At 36.3% G+C, this 18,555-nt stretch overlaps 1 protein-coding gene across 1 annotated transcript; it reads left to right on the top strand.

Moving 5' to 3' along the window:
- The first annotated feature begins 10,921 nt into the window (after positions 1-10,921).
- On the top strand, positions 10,922-13,930 carry LOC129956670 (piggyBac transposable element-derived protein 3-like). Its single transcript, XM_056068602.1, has 4 exons — positions 10,922-11,280; positions 11,386-12,330; positions 12,481-12,665; positions 13,872-13,930. The coding sequence occupies exons 1-4, from the start codon at positions 10,922-10,924 to the stop codon at positions 13,928-13,930; spliced, it is 1,548 nt and encodes a 515-aa protein (XP_055924577.1).
- The last annotated feature ends 4,625 nt before the right edge of the window (positions 13,931-18,555 follow it).

The raw sequence follows: 18,555 nt of genomic DNA, 5'->3' as shown, positions 1-18,555 counted from the left end.
CCAAAACTAACCAAACGAGTACAAAATTTAATCTTGAACTATGTATCATGTATATTAGCAAATAAGAAAAGTGGCAAGAAAAAAGGATTTTTATATCCTATTCCTAAAGAAGATATACAACTAAGTACCTATCATGTAGATTTTATAGGTCTTATGCCCTCCGCGAACTAGAAATATCAACAGTTGTTGATGCATTTACTAAATTTACTTGGCTATACCTTGTCATATCTACTTTCTACTGAGGACGCACTCGACAAATTACGACTACAATAGAAAACATTTGGCAATCCAAAGAGAAAAATCACTGATGGAGGATTAGCATTTACTTCTAGAGCCTTTAGTGACTCTTGTATCGACGAAAATATCCAACATCTACAAATAGCAACCGGAGTACCTCGACGAAACAGCCAAGTAGAAAGAATAAATCGCACACTCATACCTGTCGTTACTAAATTGTCAATTGATGAGATGACCCTATAAAATGGTACAAGCCTGTAGACAGACTACAGAGAATCCTTAACAGTACCCCAAACCGGAGTACCACCAAGTGGACACCTTTTCAACTGTTAATTGGCACCGCTATGAGGAATAAAGAATACTAAGTATGAGTCTTATTGTTGGTAGAATTAAAAGAACAGAGAAATCTACTTCGACAAGACGTAAAAGGAAACATTCAGAATATACAGGCTACAGAAGAACTATGATAGAAAGTGCAAAAACGCTCCAGTATATCAGAAAGGGGATTTGGTAGCCATTCAACGAACTCAATTCGAGACTGAACTAAAGCTAAGAAATACATTTTTGGGACCATACAAAATTATAAAAGCAAAGCCGAGAGATAGATATGACGTTGAGAAAATAGGCGACCATGAAGGTCCTAATCTGATCACGTCGTCTACTGATTTGATGAAATTTTATTCACCAGGTTGAATAAAACGAAATCGGGGCGATTGTTAATAACTGGTGTTTATTCTGTAATATATTCCCTTTTTACGTATATTTTTATATTCTTCTAACATAATTTTACTTCAATAAATAAACACATGTTTTGGGTTTTTTTGTTTGTTTTTTTGCATGTTCCGTCCATTAAATTTTCCGTTTGTAGTGACCTTCTGTTTGAATTATTGACAATTATTTAATTGTTTCCCAAAGCGTGGTACGCATACCTCCAGGGGTACAATAAGAGTTTGATGGGGATACAGCGCAGTTTTTCCAGCGGACGTCCCCTGATAAAAGGGAGAACTATTGTTATCACCACGACGGTTCTGAAAAAAAGCGAGAAATTGCAGACAATCGTGTTCATATTCGCCAAATACTGATCAGGAAAACACCAACTAGCGGTTGTCGATCGAAATATTTCCCCGGCAAACAAGCCGACAGTCGCTTATTCACATCGCTTAAAATAAAAAATAAAAAATTAATCGTAAAAAGAAATCAATCGACAGAGAGGATAAATCAAATAGGAAGTGCGCAAGAAAATGAATGATTTGTTCCGTATATAAGTGAAGGATCCGTTAACGGATCGGAAATTAAATTTCTCCGTGATTCAAACGCCAGCGCAGACATCATTCTCGAAATTACGTCAATAATGCGGATTTTACCGTTGAGGTAATTTGGGTCAAACAACCGTTAGACTTAGATTTGAGTTTTTTTGCACAAGAGCCATTTTTGGCTAAACTGCGCCATCCATGCTCCAGAGTACGGAGAGGCCGCTATTTTCAATTCACTGCTCGATCAAGGAATTCACCTTCTTAGTGATGCAACGGCCGAGTTAGTTAAGAAACGTAAGAGTGTCGCAGCTGTCAACGCAGTCATTACTCGTTCGCAGGGAAAAAGGGTTGGAAGCGCGGCTGGAGAGGGTTTGGTTTGGTTTGGTTTGGTTTTATGGCGCAAGAGCCATCTTTGGCCATACTGCGCCAAGCATATGGTTTGACATCAGGCCATATTAAAATAGGCTTATTAGAAGAATAAAAAAACTAAATAATGATAAAGCTTTTTACACATACTCCCAATGTAAAATTTAAGAATTACAATATGAACAATGATTTTGAAAAGGGAATTAGGTGTTGCATAGTAAAAAATAATTATTAATGTCAAAAAGTATTAAATGCAAATAAAAAACTGAACTGCCTTTAAAAAGTTAAAAATATTTGGGTGGTGTTTCTCACCCACCAAGTCAATCATATTGACAGAAGATGAATGGAAGAAGTTCTGGCGATGAGAATTAAATGATGGACATTCGACCAAAATATGCTTCACATTAAAATCAGTGTTACATGCTGGACAAATAGGTGCTCTCTCACCGCGGCTGGAGAGGGAAAAGTCATAGAACCTGAGATGGAATTAAGGGAAGAATCGTTACTGCCTATTGAGTTAGGGGAAGGAGCAGAAAATTGATTCACTCCATTCAAGATAACCCAGGCAAAACCTTCGAATGCACAAAGGATGTGAAATCTTGAAAGAGTATAGGGAACGCGTCAGCAAGGGGCATGGTGGTTTGAAAAAAGAATTGTCTTTTTGGGTAACGAAAGATCATTTAGGGAATCCGAGGTCTCAATTAATTTTACCAAAAAAATTTAGACCATCAATATTAGAGATGTGCCACGAGTCGATCCACATTTAGTAGTAGATAAAACGAAAGATAGGGCCCTAAAATATTATTTTTGACCAAATTACGTAAAAGGCATCAAGGACTACGTCCCTTGTTAGCAAGTCGTTAAACCGATGTAGGCCCCTCAAATTAGTTTCCGTTATATCCGAAATTTTTAGTAAATTAAATATCGATTGTGTAGGACCATTACCCATAGGTGCAGGAAGAATTTTTCAGTGGTCTGTGGAGACAAGGGGACTAGAATATAGAGATTTTTACGGAGACGGTGACAGCAAAAGCTATACTGCAGTGTGTGAGTTTGATCCATATTGTGGTAAAAGTATTAAAAAGAAAGAATGCATTGGGCATTACCAAAAAAGGCTTGGAACTACTTTGAGAAAACTAAAACAATCAAAGGGATAGAAGGAAAAGGGAAGCTGGCAGATGGTAAGATAAATACAATGGAAAATTATTTTGGTCTAGCATTACGTAACAACACTGGACAAAAGCAATGTCAATGTCAGATGGCAATGTCAAATGCAATTATGAGCACATTTTGCCACCTTAGTGCTCAGGATACTCGTCCGCTGCATACTAAATGTCCAAAAGGTAGTCATAGCTGGTGCTCATATCAACTCATGGTACATAAAGGAACACTGGCATTGAAAATACTAAAATACATCAAACCGATTTAAGATTAACTTCAGCAGAACTGCTAGAAAAGTGCCTTCATGGCAAAACGCAAAACACCAACGAATGCCTCCACTCCCTCATTAGGAAAAGGTATCAGACAACTAAATTTTCAGGTGCCGATGTTCTGAAACTTTGTTTTAGATGCTATTCTTCACTTCAACAGTGGGTACAAAACCAGAATTGAAAATTATGAAGCGGATGGGTATTAATCTTGGAGATTTGATGGTGGAAGGCATGGACAATAGAGACAAGTTAAAAATATTTGAAAGTTTGCGACAGTCGACACCACTGCAAAAACAGAGAAGAAAATGTTTACCTGGCATCAAAAAAAGAAAGGAAAATAAAATAATTGAAAAAGAAGGAGTGAGTATTTTTCAGTCATTTACGAATGTAATTATTTTGTGAAATAATGTTTAATATGGATGTAAGAATTGCAAGCTATACATGATACAAATATTTGGAATCACGTACAGCTCATCACACATTTCTGTTTCTGTACATGTGAATCAAGAAGTTATAGGATTAGATGTTAGTTCTAGATATTTATCTTTGTTAAAAAATAACTTTTTATGAAATCCCCCGTCATTTTTTTCAGATTATTAAGCATGTAAGTTACATTTAGAAAGTCATACTTTATTTACCTGAAACATTTTGTCCATATATTTTTACAAAGTTTACATATGTTGATAATAAATCTCATACACAACTATTTCTATAATTTAAAAAAACAATTTCATTGGCAATTGATGTAAAAAATGGACAGAAGATTATCCTCAGTTGTGTAAATAAATTGCACATCAAACTGGGAATTAAATGATTGTCGTAAAAATCTTGCATTTGATTTCTTAAGATTTTAAAATTATACTTATGTGGCGAGAAATTCCTTGTATATATTGATGTCTTGTATTATAATTAATTTTTTTTTTATGTTTAATCCTGTTTTGTAATTGTTTATCGTTCGCCTGCTGTCTGGGGGGGATACTCCGTGGCGAGAAATGCTATCGCCAATTTGCGTCAAAGCTTTCCTTGCATTCTGCGCATGCACCAGCTTTAGCGAAGATAACGATCGCACTGACATATGCATTTATGCTGGTTCTGAGCGCTAGCTTACACTTCACGTATTTTCCGGGAGAGCAGAACGTTCATTTTCACATGTGAATAAAGTATCGTTAATCCTTTACCATCGCCTCATCTGGATGATTTGATTTAAATTTATTGCTTTAGAATAGTTCTAGGATGCAACTAATTCTGAACTTTAGTTATATTTAAGAAAATGATAGGAACTGTATTGTTACAAAAAAGAAATGTTGCTTCCCAGCTATACTGATCGTATGGTTGCGAAGAGACGTTCACATTCTATCTGGACGCCAAAGGGAAAAGCAGGAATTCGACAACCGGCCTCGGCGCCAAAAATTGGCATCACGAATCTTCAAGTAAAAACTAGTTTTCCAGAATAGGACCGGAACATTGGAGAACTCTCTATGTGACTTCACATCCGGTCTTCAAGATATAAATAGACCGAGCCGCTGATCGTCGTGGAATTTAAAGTTGTATCTCCAGCATGGAGAAAATTCGCTAGACCAAATAATCCACCTAAATCATCCCTACTCCCAACCCCAATAACAACAAATAGATTCGAAGCACTCACAGAGGTTAACGATAAACCCATCACCCTCCCCCCCAATAATGCTTCAAATAACCAAAAACTACTCCCTGATCCTCCAAGAAATTAATAGAAAGCTCCCAGGAACAAATAACACCCACTCAAATGGCTATATACGAATCACCCCAAAAGACGAAAACGACTACCGTCATATAATAAACCTACTAAAAGAAAAAAAGCTAAACTATTATACTATAACCCCGAGAAGCGAAAGACCTCTAAAGGTCGTAATCAAAGGTCTCCCAATAAACTCAGAACTAGAAGAAATAAAATCAGATTAAATAGCAAACAACTTCATAGTAGAAAAAGTAACTCAATTAACGCAACCAAGATCCAAACAACCTCTCCCCATATTATTCGTACACTCACCAGATCCCCCAATGTCGATAAAATCTACAACTGAAATTCCATCCTATATCTCAATCAAAATTGAAAGTTTTCAAAAGCGCTCGGGATTCACTCAGTGCTGGAACTGTAATTATTTCTACCACAGTTCAACCACATGCGGAGGCCAGCCAAGATGTCTGAAATGCAGAAAAGCTCATAAAACAAGAGAGTGCGAAATCACTACTCGAATCGATACACCAAAGTCCATAAATTGTGGCAAAGAAGACCACGTCGCCTCATGCAGAGGATGTGAGAAATTCCCGAAATTAAAAGACCCCCCCACCACCACGCCCAGCCCCTTCAACCTTTAATAGCAACTATACCGACAATAGATCCTATGCAAATGTAACTAACAACCATCAACAAGCCCCCCGGAAAGCATCAGAATCAACTTCAGTCTCCACCCCACCAAACCGATGGCGCCTCTTCTACAGACCTTTCAAGAAATCCAAAAGGAATTAACGAAGCAAACACCCCGCAAAATAAATTAGAATCTCTTCTACAATCAGTAATACCAAAATAATTCACTCCTAACAGTCTTAGAATAATGTTCTGGAATGCCAACGGAATCAACTCCCGATCTTATGAGTTAAGAGACTTTATAAATAAGCACAGCCCCGATATTATTTTAATTCAAGAAACCCGCCTGAGACCTCCCAAAACTATTAAAATTTCTAACTATATCACCTACACTAACTATAGATCAAATCAAGATGAAGCCACCATAATTTCACTCAACTTAATAAACTTAAACCCCATTCTAATAGCATCTGTTTACATCCCCCTCCTCAGACAACAAATCATTCACACTGGACTTAAAATTTATTGATCTTGCTGTAACAGAAAACATTATATACCCATACGATATCTCCTCAGTCCCGGAGCTGAGTTCAGACCACAATCCAGTAATACTAAACTATTATTTTAAATTTAAAAAAAACCATAATTAGTAATAAAATCAAAACAAACTGAATTAAATTTAAAAATGACATGCTAAACAACACTGACCTTACCTGCACAGCAAACAACAAACATGAATTAGACACACTCATAGAAAAATTCTCCAACACAATAACAAACACATTCAACACAAACTCCCAAACAATAGATCCAGACTCTCAATACATTAACAACGAAGTGAAAAAAACCATATAAATTAAGAAATGCAGCTAGGAAAAAATGGCAAACCACTCGGGACCCAGCGGCTAAAAAAGAATATAATAAATTAAAAAGAATAACAAAAAAAACCAAAAAACACGCTATTCAAGAAGATTGGAGCAAAAAACTTACAACACTTCAACCAAACGACAACACATTATGGAACACTGTAAAATACATGAGAAAACAACACACTAAAATATCAGCCCTTAATGGCCCGGCCGGTAAAGCAATTTCCAACATAAACAAGGCAGAAACTTTAGCACAAAGCTTGGAGCAACAATTTACACTAAATGACATGCACAACACAAACACAGAAAACATAGTTGAAACAACACTCCAAAAATTCTACTCAATCAAAAATACAACAGAATTAGACCCCCCCCCCCAAATTATAGATTTCTTAAAATACATTAAAAAATTAAATATCAAAAAAGCCCCAGGAATTGATGGCATTTCAAACTTAATCATTAAAAACCTACCCCTAATTACATTAATTAAATCCTACCACATAACGACATTAATTTTTAAGTTTAAATATTTCACCACAGCATGGAAAACAGCAGTCGTGATCCCAATTCTCAAACCTGGTAAAGATCCAACTATTCCTTCCAACTACAGACCAATATCTCTCCTTCCAAACTTTAGTAAAATTACTGAACACTTCATACTAGAAAAATTAAACAACCACCTTCATTTTTCATTTTATCTCCAGCCATGGAAGGGGACAGACGTCGTGAGTTTGTTTGAGATTTTATGGCGCAAGAGCCATGATTTTGACCATACTGCGCCAAACAATAGGTAAAATTATATCATTTAAAACAGTAATCGAAGAGAATATGAGAAGCTAAAAAGTAAACAAGATTTAAATCAACGGATAAAACTTTATGGACTTTAAAAAAGCAAAAATTTGGACATGAGGTGTCTTATCAAGCAGGGAAGATAATGAAGGGCAGGACTTTTCAAAAAACTGTAAACGCTGAGCATTGAAATTTGGGCATTCTGACAAAATATGTTGAACAGACATTTGACAATGGCATCGTGAACACAGTGGTGGTTGTTCACCTAACATCAAATGAATATGAATGAATCGAGTGTGTCCAATTCGTAATCGCGTTAAGACAGTATCCGCTTTTCTGTTCGCTAATGAGGGCCAGGGTTGCACATGGGGTTTGATAACATGAAGTTTGTTGTTTGTTTCTAGATCCCACTGTCTTTGCCAATTAGAATATAGAAGCTTTTTAATATGTTTCTTTATGTCGTTCACAGGAATATTAGTAGCCATTGAAGTATTCGCCAATTTGGCAGCCTTATCTGCCTCCTCATTGCCCAAAATTCCCACATGGGATGGTACCCAACAGAATAAAATAGTGTAATTACGAGAACTTAGTTTATCAAAAGTATCTAAGATTTTTAATACCAAAGGATGAGGATTACATGATTTTAGAGAATTTAAAACACTCAGAGAATCCGTATAGATGATAAAGTTTTTGTCCCGGCTATTAGAAATTTCTTCTAAAGCATATAAAAGAGCACTTATTTCTGCAGTAAAAACTGAACAGGAGGGGTGAAGTTTAAACGAAGAAACTGTGTGAGGGAAAACAACCGCAAAAGAGACACAAGCAGCTGATTTTGACCCGTCTGTAAAAACTGGAATAAAATTTTGATATTGTTGTCTGTGTTCTAAGAAAATTTTTTGAAAGATGATATTTGCTGTATCAGACTTGATAAAAGTTTCAAAAGGATTTAAATATTGTACTTCAGGGATTTTCCAAGGTGGAAAAGTATTTTCTGGTTGAGGAGCTGCATGTAGATACAGTACATTAAGGTCTAAAAGAATATTATGAACTCTCGTAAAAAAGACAGGGATGAATGATTTTCGGGCATCTTGCAAGCCAACTAAAAAGGGGCGAAGTTTAAAATCATAAAATGGATGATTAATGTTCGACTGAATTTTAAAATAATAATTAAGAGATGAAAATTGTCTTCTTAATTCAAGGGCTGGTTCACAGGTTTCAACATACAAGCTTTTAACAGGGGATGTCCTGAAAGCACCTGAACAAAGACGGAGAGCTATGTGGTGAATAGGATCCAGTTTTTGTAAAATACTTTTCCTAGCAGAACCGTATATTGAGGATCCATAATCCAGCTTGGAAAGTACAACGGCCTTGTATATTTTCATCATACAATTTCTGTCGGCTCCCCATGCTGTAGTTGATAAGACTTTTAAAATGTTTAAAGATTGGTTGGTTGGTTGGTTTTTATGGCGCAAGGACCAGATTTGATCATTCTGCGCCAAACATTTGAAAAAATGTTTAAAGAGTTTTCACACTTTTTACGTAAAAGTTTTATATGCGACTGAAAGGTGAGTTTTTTATCAAAGATAATGCCCAGAAAGCGAATTTCATTTAAAAATGGTACTGGCTGATCATGTAGTGTTAGATCAGGATCAAAATGAAGGTTACGTTTCCGACAGAAGTGCACACCAGCCGTTTTCAATGTTGAGATGGTAAAACCATTAGTGTTAGTCCATTGGGTAATATTATTGATTGCGATCTGCAATTGTCTTTGTATAAAATTCATATGCATCCCTGTACAAGAGATATACAGGTCGTCAACATATAAAAAGCCCTTCACAGAAATTGGAAGTAGTTTTAAAATGTTATTTATTTTTAAAATAAAAAGAGTGACGCTTAAAACGCTGCCTTGGGGAACACCTTCCTCTTGTATAAAAGAATCTGAAAGTTCAGATTCAACCTTAACACGGAATTCTCTAAGACTTAAAAAATTTCGAATAAAAATAGGAAGATTTCCTCTTAGTCCCAGATCATATAAATCTTTTAAAATTCCATATCTCCAAGTTCGGTCGTATGCCTTTTCGATGTCGAAAAATATGGCAACTAAGTGCTTTCTTTGTAAAAATGCGAGGCGAATGTCGGATTTCAGAGAAGATTATCAAGAGTGCTTCGCCCTCTTCGAAATCTACTCTGCGACAGGTGAAGTAAGTTATTTGTCTCCAGATAAAAAATTAGCCTTCGATTTATCATTTTTTCTAGCAATTTACAAAGACAACAGGTCAAAGCTATGGGTCGATAATTTGATGGATTTGTTGGATCTTTGCCTGGTTTTAGTAAAGGAATTATTATAGCTTGTTGCCAGAAAGTAAGAAAATATTGTTCTTGCCAGATACGGTTATATAGATATAAAGCTTTTTTTCGACTCTGTTGTTAAGTTTTTTATCATAGCGTAACTAATGTTGTCAGGACCGGGAGAAGAATCATGGACAATGGCAAGACACGATTGGAGTTCTCAAAACGTAAAATCGCTGTTGTAGGGCCGATTAGTTTGAGAATTAAAATTTAGTTTTTGCTTTTCTGCTTCCTCTTTGTATTTCAAAAACGCAGGAGGATAATTTTTACTGCTGGACGTATGAGCTAATGTTGAAGCTATGGAATTTGCAATATCTTTTGTGGATGATATGGTGTTTCCTTTATCAATTAAGATTGAAACATTCTTAGAATGAGAAGCACCTGAAGCTTTTTAACTTTATTCCACAAATGATGGCTAGATATTGTGGAAGTGATTCCAGAAACGAATTTTTGCCAAGAAATTCTTCTACTACGTCGTTGGATTTTTCTGGATTCTGCTCTAGATGTTTTAAATTTGATAAAATTTTCAGTAGAGGGATAACGGCGAAAAATATTCCACGCCTTTTTTTGTTTTTTATATGCTTGTTGGCAATTAGCATCCCACCATGGCTTGTTTTGCTTCCTACGAAGTCCAGATTTCTTTGGAATAGTGTTATCTGCTGCCTCAATTATAATACTGACAATATGTTTCAGAGCTTCGTCAATAGTGGAAGATTTAACCCTACACTGCATCATGTTGCCATTTGGCTACACTGGCGATTTGTCATCTTCATGACCAGAAAAATGTAGCCATGAGGCAACACTGTGCATTAAAAGTAAGTTTGGACTTCTTTGATTCAGTTATCACCATTTATTCTCAATAGATGGCGGTAGGTGTCCGTGGATAACAGTAAATGGAGACATAGCAGTAGACTTTTGCAATCACATAAATGGCCATATTTTGAAATTTTTATTTACTATTAAATGTTTTCCTAGGTCCATTAAAAAAATCATATGCATAAAATGAACTATTAAAATTCGTTTATTAGGCTTTTTATGATAAAGCGAATATTTAAAAAAAATTTAAGCCACAATATGTATCTGTAGCCATTTGGCAACATCATGCAGGAAGGATGCGATGAACAATTCAACTCAACACTGTAGTTCAGAAAGCATGTGCTTTGTTTATACTACTTATGTTACATTTTGTCTTTCTTTTTTGTCTTTGCAGTTTTAATTATGAGTTTTGTGATATAATTAGAAGCAATTTATTTTTTCTTTGAAATTCTATAAGCTAGAATAATGGAAGAGCATAGGTCTGTTTACTTTGTTGATACAGATGGTAAAAAGAAATTATTGACAGATGAAATATGGAATGCTCTTTCGAGTGGAAGCGATGATGATTTTGATGATAGCGATGAAGATCCTACATTTAATCCTAATGTTCTCTTCAATAGAAATTCAGAAGATATTTCTGACAATAACAATGATTCTGAATCATCTGAAAATGAAGTGAATATTCAAAACGAAAGTTCGACTTCAGGTAACAAGACATTAGAGGAAAAAAGTAAGAAAGTTAAAAAGGAAAAAATTAAACTTGTATGGAAGAAAAAGTCTTTGCAAGTAAATCCTGAAATCATAACTTTCAGTGGAGATACACAGTTACCTCAAAATATTTTGAATTTGGAAACACCTTATGAGTTTTTTTCATATTTTTTTCATCCGGATCTCATAACTTTTATTTCTGAACAAACTATTCTATATAGTGTACAACAGACACCTGAGAAACCTCTGAATGTAACATCATCTGATATAAGAAAATATTTGGGAATTTGTATATTGAGTTCTGTATCAAGTGTTAAAGATTTTAGATTGTACTGGAATCCTGCTGTTGGAATATCTCTCATTCAAAATTCTATGCCCGTTAACGAATTTGAAAAAATAAGAAGATATCTTCATTTCAATGACAATAATGCATTTTCAACTGATTTGCAAGGAGGCCAGGATAAGTTTTTCAAACTGAGACCTTTGATTGATGAACTTCAAAAATCTTTCCTTTCCATTCCTATGGAAGAATGTTTATGTGTCGATGAACAAATGTGTGCTACTAAAGCTAGACACCATTTAAAACAGTATATGCCTGACAAGCCCCATAAATACGGTTACAAACTCTTCATTTTGAGTGGAGTATCCGGATTTGCATACAATTTCGAGATTTATGGTGGCAAAGAACTTGATGTTGCTAATATACTTCAAGAGCCTGATTTAGGAGCTAGTAGTAATGTAGTTATTAGATTAACTCGTCCTGTTCAAGAAAATGTTAATCACAAACTTTACTTTGACAATTATTACACTTCTATTCCTCTGCAAGTATATTTGAAGAAAAAGGGAATTTTATCTCTTGGAACTATTAGAAGAAATAGAATTCCAGACTGCAAACTTCCAACTGAAAGGGAGCTGAAGTTACAAGTTCGTGGATCCATCACTGAATTTGTGGCTGAATATGATGGCTGTGAACTGTCAAATGTATCATGGAAAGACAATAAAACTGTCACAATGCTCTCTACATTTGCTGGTACAAACCCGGTAAGTGAAGTACAGCGCTTTGACAGGAAACAAAAATGTCATGTAAAAGTAAATTGCCCTTACGTTATAAAAACTTACAACAAGCACATGGGAGGTGTGGACTTACTTGACAGTTTGATTGGAAGGTATAAAATAATAATGCGAAGCAAAAAGTGGTATTTTCGGTTGTTTTATCATTTATTAGACCTGACGATTATCAATGCTTGGTTGCTGTATAAGAGAGTGCACAAACAAAAGCGTAACAGTGAAAAGCCTATGAAACTTGTTACTTTTAGATTGCAGTTAGCAGAAACTTTGTGCTTACATGGACAAGTAAAATCACTAAAAAGAGGGAGACCATCAAGTGCAGAGGAAACAGTTGGAAAACAATCAAAAAAAGCTTGTCGAAAAGAGCCTCCAAAAGATATTAGATTTGACAGAATTGATCACTGGCCAGAGCATTCTACAAATAAACAACGATGTAAAATGTTGAATTGTAAAGGATTTACAAGAGTACAGTGCATGAAATGCTCAATTCCTCTATGTTTTTATAAAGAGAAGAACTGTTTTAGAGACTATCATTTACAGTAATTTTTCTCTCTGGAATGCATGGTGTAGCCATTTGGCACAGTTTGTTTTTTTATTTTTTATGCTTAACTGCATGATGTTGCCACTTGGCAACAAACTAACATTTAATTAAAAAATAATGAAAATTTAGACTTAATTTTTTTTAAATATTTTTTCATGTTTTATCATTACACTCTATTACATATATATTTTTTTCAAGGAAAAATAAAAAATCATGCAGTGTAGGGTTAACTATTTCTGAATTGATATTAGCCAGAGAGGTAAATTTTTGCCAGTTCGCTGCATTTAAAACATATTTGGATGGTCGGAAAGAACTAGTTGCATTGTGCCTACTGTCGGTCAAAATTAAAGGAAAATGGTCGATATTATAAAGATCGTTGTCCACAGTTAAACTGAAAAAAGGCAATAAAGACGGAGAGCAAATAGCGAGATCAACAGAATGAAAAGTTCGTGTTGGTAAATGAAAATGCGTTTTTTCGTCAGAATTTAAAATGCATAAATTGTGATCTGCAAGAAATTGTGCAATTTGCTTACCACGTGAATTTGATTCAGAGCTTCCCCAAAAAGGACTATGACCATTAAGATCTCCCAAAATAATGAATGGAGAAGGCAATTGGCAAACCAAGTTATTTAGGTCCGTTTGACTAATTTGTTGTTTAGGTGGCAAATAGAGGCTACAGACGGTTATTAAATTTTTCATCTGAATTCGTACAGCTACAGCTTGCAAATTAGTGTTCAGATTTACTTGCATTGATGGAATATCCGTAGCCAAGAATTGCTACGCCCCCAGAAAATCGGTTTTGAATATTGTGCTTGCTGAAATTTTTGTAATGCCGTATATTCTGCTTGTCGGTCTTAAGGTAGGTTTCCTGGAGTGCAATGCAGGCAGGATGGTATTTGTTTATAATGTCTCTCAATTCTGAAGATTTATTCATATATCCTCGGCAGTTCCAAGAGACGAATGTAGACATAAAGATTAAAAAAGAGCGAGGGAAAAAAAGAGATTGCCTTCAGTAAATAGAAAAGATGAAGGTGAGAGAACATCAACCTTTAGGCTTTTTAAAAAATTTTGATTTAAAATAATGCGATGAAATATTAGTGGGATCAGAATCCACTCTGTCCTCATCCATATCACTTATGCTGTCATCAGATGGATGAATTTTAAAATGTTCTTCCTTTTCTTCAATTTTATTTGTTTCTTTTGCTTTCGGTGTCTTTTTTTCTTTCAGCATTTTTTCCTTCATTAAGACTTTTTTTCGTTTCGGCTTTTTAAGAGAAGATGAAGAAGTTTCTTCCCAAGATTTTTTTATTTCCAGAAGTGCAAGGTAGTCAGTTTTTTTTATAGTTATGGTGTCAGGTTCTGCTGTGCGGATTGCAGGAGTATTTGTTTCAATATTTATTAGTGTTTGGTTTTGTGAATTGCGTGGTTCTGAAGTTGGAACGGCTGAACTTAATGCTGATGAATATGAAAAATTTGGTTTCGGTGTTCTTTCGCTTACTATTTTGCGTGCTTCTGTAAATGAAATACCTTTTGTTATTTTGATAGTTCATGATCGCACCACCAGCCGATTGACAAGAACGGGCTCATTCCTGCCGCCCGACTTACGGAGCAGCGTGGGCCAAAGCGAACGCAAGGGACCCCAGGATTCCTTTTTGCCCCTAACGGGTCGCCATGCACGGCCAACACATGGGTTTAGTTTATAACCAAAATCGAAACCAAAACACCAAAACATATTGAAAGGAAACATCAATTCAACTCATAAAAGTGGAAATTAGAAAATAAAAATAAGAGATGGATCGCTAGGGAAACCCGGGGGCGCGACACCCGTATTTACCAAAGACAGTAAACATCCTGAGAAAAGGAAAGATTCCTGGGTACCTCGGAATTGGGACACCCGTACTCACCTAAAGAAGGTGAGCCCCTGAGGGGAGTCTGTCGACGGAAAGGCATTCAGATGGCAATTAATACGCCCAAAGACAAGAGTATTAACAGTCCTTAAGAAACTCCATGGCAGTCCGACCGGGGGTCATTTTGGCGTTACGAAGACATCACAAAAAGTGTTGATATTTGTGTCAAAAGTGTAAATATTTTGAAGTGAGACAATATTAATAAAAAAAGACAGCTCTGAAAATTCCGAGTTCGAATCGCCGTTTTTATTCTATATAACACAGAATTCTAACCAAAACTTATCGACACCGTTGCCATCACAGAAACATTGAATGTACCGCCGTGAATTCTGCCCGACTAATGATTGGTGTCTTGACTTCTGCCCGACTTGCATCATCAGCACGAAACAGTGTCTGTTGCCATGAGTCTCTCGCTCGAAAATGTGTCTAATAACTTGAAGGCGCCTCCATGTAACTTGGTTAGAAAGTGTGAATATTTTGAAGTGAGACAATATTAATAAAAAAAGACAGCTCTGAAAATTCCGAGTTCGAATCGCCGTTTTTATTCTATATAACACAGAATTCTAACCAAAACTTATCGACACCGTTTGCCATCACAGAAACATTGAATGTACCGCCGTGAATTCAGTCCGACTAAGGATTGGTGCCTTGACTTCTGCCCGACATGCATCATCCGCACGAAACTGTGTCTAATAACTTGAAGTCGCCTCCTTGTAACTTGGTTAAAAAGTGTGAATATTTTGAAGTGAGACAATATTAATAAAAAAAGACAGCTCTGAAAATTCCGAGTTCGAATCGCCGTTTTTATTCTATATAACACAGAATTCTAACCAAAACTTATCGACACCGTTGCCATCACAGAAACATTGAATGTACCGCCGTGAATTCTGTCCGACTAATGATTGGTGCCTTGACTTCTGCCCGACTTGCATCATCAGCACGAAACAGTGTCTGTTGCCATGAGTCTCTCGCTCGAAATTGTGTCTGCTAACTTCAGTCTCTACGAACTTGCGAGTAGCATATAAAATCTGCTACACGAACTTGCGTTGAAAAGTGTAAATATTTTGAAGTGATACATTATTTATGTGAAAAGACAGTTCTCAAAATTCCGACTTCGAATCGCCGTTTTTAATTTAATCTATGTAACACAGAATTCTAAACTAAAACTTATCAACAACGTTGTCATCACAGAAACATTGTGTGTAACGCCTTGAATTCTGTCCAACTGTTTGGTGACTTGACTTCTGCCTGACTTGTATCATACCGCACAAAACAGTGTTTGCTGCCATGAATCTCTCGCTCGAAATTGTGTTTGTTAACTTGAAATCGCCTCCACGAAATTGTGTCTGCTAACTTGAAGTCTAACGTTCTTGTTCATCTTGAACGGGCCGCCTGTCTGATTTATGAAGAAATGAACACCATTTTGTGCAACTGTGAAGCTACATTGAATGACAGACCGTTAACAGTTGCATCGCCAGATTCGAACCTTATTGCCCTAACTACGGCAAATTCTTTAAGAAAAATACAAAATTACCGGGTGATTCATAATGAATGGGCCCAAAATAATAGCGCATTGTGACTGCCGTAGTGGATTTATTCAGCCGAAATAAAATTATTCTGCAACTACAATTATAAAAGTTTTATTTGGCATGAGGGAAAAATCATCGAATGCCGCTGTTAAACAAAATGTCGTCCATGCAGAAGTGGAGTGGAATTTGGCGTTTATTGGCGCAAGAGCCATATCTGACTATACTGCGCCAGACACATGGTAAAAACGTCCATGCGGGAGAAAGCATACTGTGTTTTCGAATATGCCAAAACCTCCTCGGTAATTATTGTGCAAAAACATTTTCGCACGAAATTTTGTAAAGAACCACCGCATCGGCATAATATAAGCAGGTGGGTGAAGCAGTTCCAGGATACCGGCTGCTTATGCAAGAACAAAAGGCCAGGACGAAAAGAAACAAAACTCGAAGTGGTTGAAAGAATTCGTGATTCGTTTTTACTGAGTCCCTCAAAATCAACGTGATGTGCAGCTGCAGAGCTGGCTGTCCCTCAGACAACGGTGTGGCATGTTTTACATGCGTTCGAGACATTATTTTAATTGGTGGCGATAACAAAATGAGATTAGTATGGCCTCTTGGTAAAATCATAGTTATTTCCAGGGACAGATGGAGAGAGTCGACGTGCTCGAATTAAGATTTCAAAATGGCGAAGTGATCAGGGAGTGCAAAGTCTTTTTTATCCTTTGGAACTGTCAACTACAGAAGAGCTTCCATAAAAAATTCATCAAAATATCCCTGGTGAAAAAGTTACCTCCAACGAACTCCAAAGTTAACTCCGAATTTGGTTTGGTCTGATTTTTTTTTTTTTGGCGCAAAAGCCATTTTTGACCATGCTGCGCCAAGCAAATGGTAAGAAGACAGGACAGACAGTAAAAGCACACATGTTAAAATATAAATCGAAAGGTATCCAAATACACATGCAGAAAATTAATGTGCAAGAATGGTAATTCTATATAGAACACTGTTTCGATAAAAACGCTACAATTGATCGATGTAAAAAAAAGCAAGCGTTAGCAGTAGTTAAAAAGCACTAGATACAAATATAAAAACCGATAGTTTTTAAAAGTTTAAAAATGTTTGGGTGGAATTTCTCTCCCACCAAGTCTTGTAAAGTTAATGACGAAGACCTAAAAAAGTGTAGACGGAAGGAATTAAAAGATGGGCATTCAATTAAAATGTGATTTATTGTAAAATCTACACCACACGTGAGACACTTTGGAGCCGTCTCGCCAAAAATGAGGTGTCTGTGTGTGTAACGAGTATGTCATATACGGAGGCGAGTCAATTTGACATCAACCTCTCGTATTGTGTTAACTGGCCACAAATTCATTTTCGGTTTGATGAAATGTAATTTATTATGGATCTGCAGATCCCATGACTTTTGCCAGGTAGATAAAATGCTGCAGTTAAGAGACAGTTTAACGTCGCAAAACGGAAGTCCTTTGATCATAAATGTCGAAGCAGATTTTGCAGCTGAATCTGCTTTCTCATTCCCTAAAATGCCCACGTGACTAGGAACCCAACAAAATAAGATGCTTAGACCAGATTGTTCTAATACACGCAACATAAACAAAATTCGAATAGCAATTGGATTCATTCTGTTGTGATAATTAGAAAGTGCTTTTAGAGCACTCATGCTATCAGATATTATGCTGAGTAGCAGCTGAAATTTTCTGAAGAGCACAGAAAATTGCCATTAACTCAGCAGTATAAACGGAACAACAATTATGAAGACGGTGACTCAATGTCTCAGATGGAAACACAATGCCACATCCAACATGTCCATCTGTTTTCGAGCCGTCCGTGAAAATAGGCACAAAAGATGAATACCGATGGCGGTGATATAAAAACAGCTGCTGAAAAACAACATGTGCAGTTAAGGATTTATCGAATCCTGTAAAGGGGTTCAAAAAGGAAAAACGCGGGATATCCCAGGGAGGGAAGCAAAAGGAGTCAACTGCTTTAATATGAACGTCTTTGAGATCCGAGTCATGCAGCAGCAATTTGACTCTATCATAAAAGGGAAGTATGTGCGAAGGACGGGCATTATACAATCGACGCAGACCTACTGGTAGTGCCATATTGCTTAAGGGGTGTTTTGAAACAGATTTAGTTCTGAAATAAAACTGAGCAGATAATTTCTGCCTCCTTAAGCAAAGGGGTAGCTGATGACATATGACATAGAGGCTTTCAACCGGAGAGGTACGAAATGCACCAGAACAGATACGTAAAGCTGAATGGTAGACTGGATCTAGACGCCTCAGAACAGATGAACGGGCGGAACCATATACCATGCACCCGTAATCTATT

Source organism: Argiope bruennichi, chromosome 11, assembly GCF_947563725.1.
Source record: "Argiope bruennichi chromosome 11, qqArgBrue1.1, whole genome shotgun sequence".
Lineage (NCBI taxonomy): Eukaryota > Metazoa > Arthropoda > Arachnida > Araneae > Araneidae > Argiope > Argiope bruennichi.
This window is presented reverse-complemented; position numbering and strand designations above follow the sequence as displayed.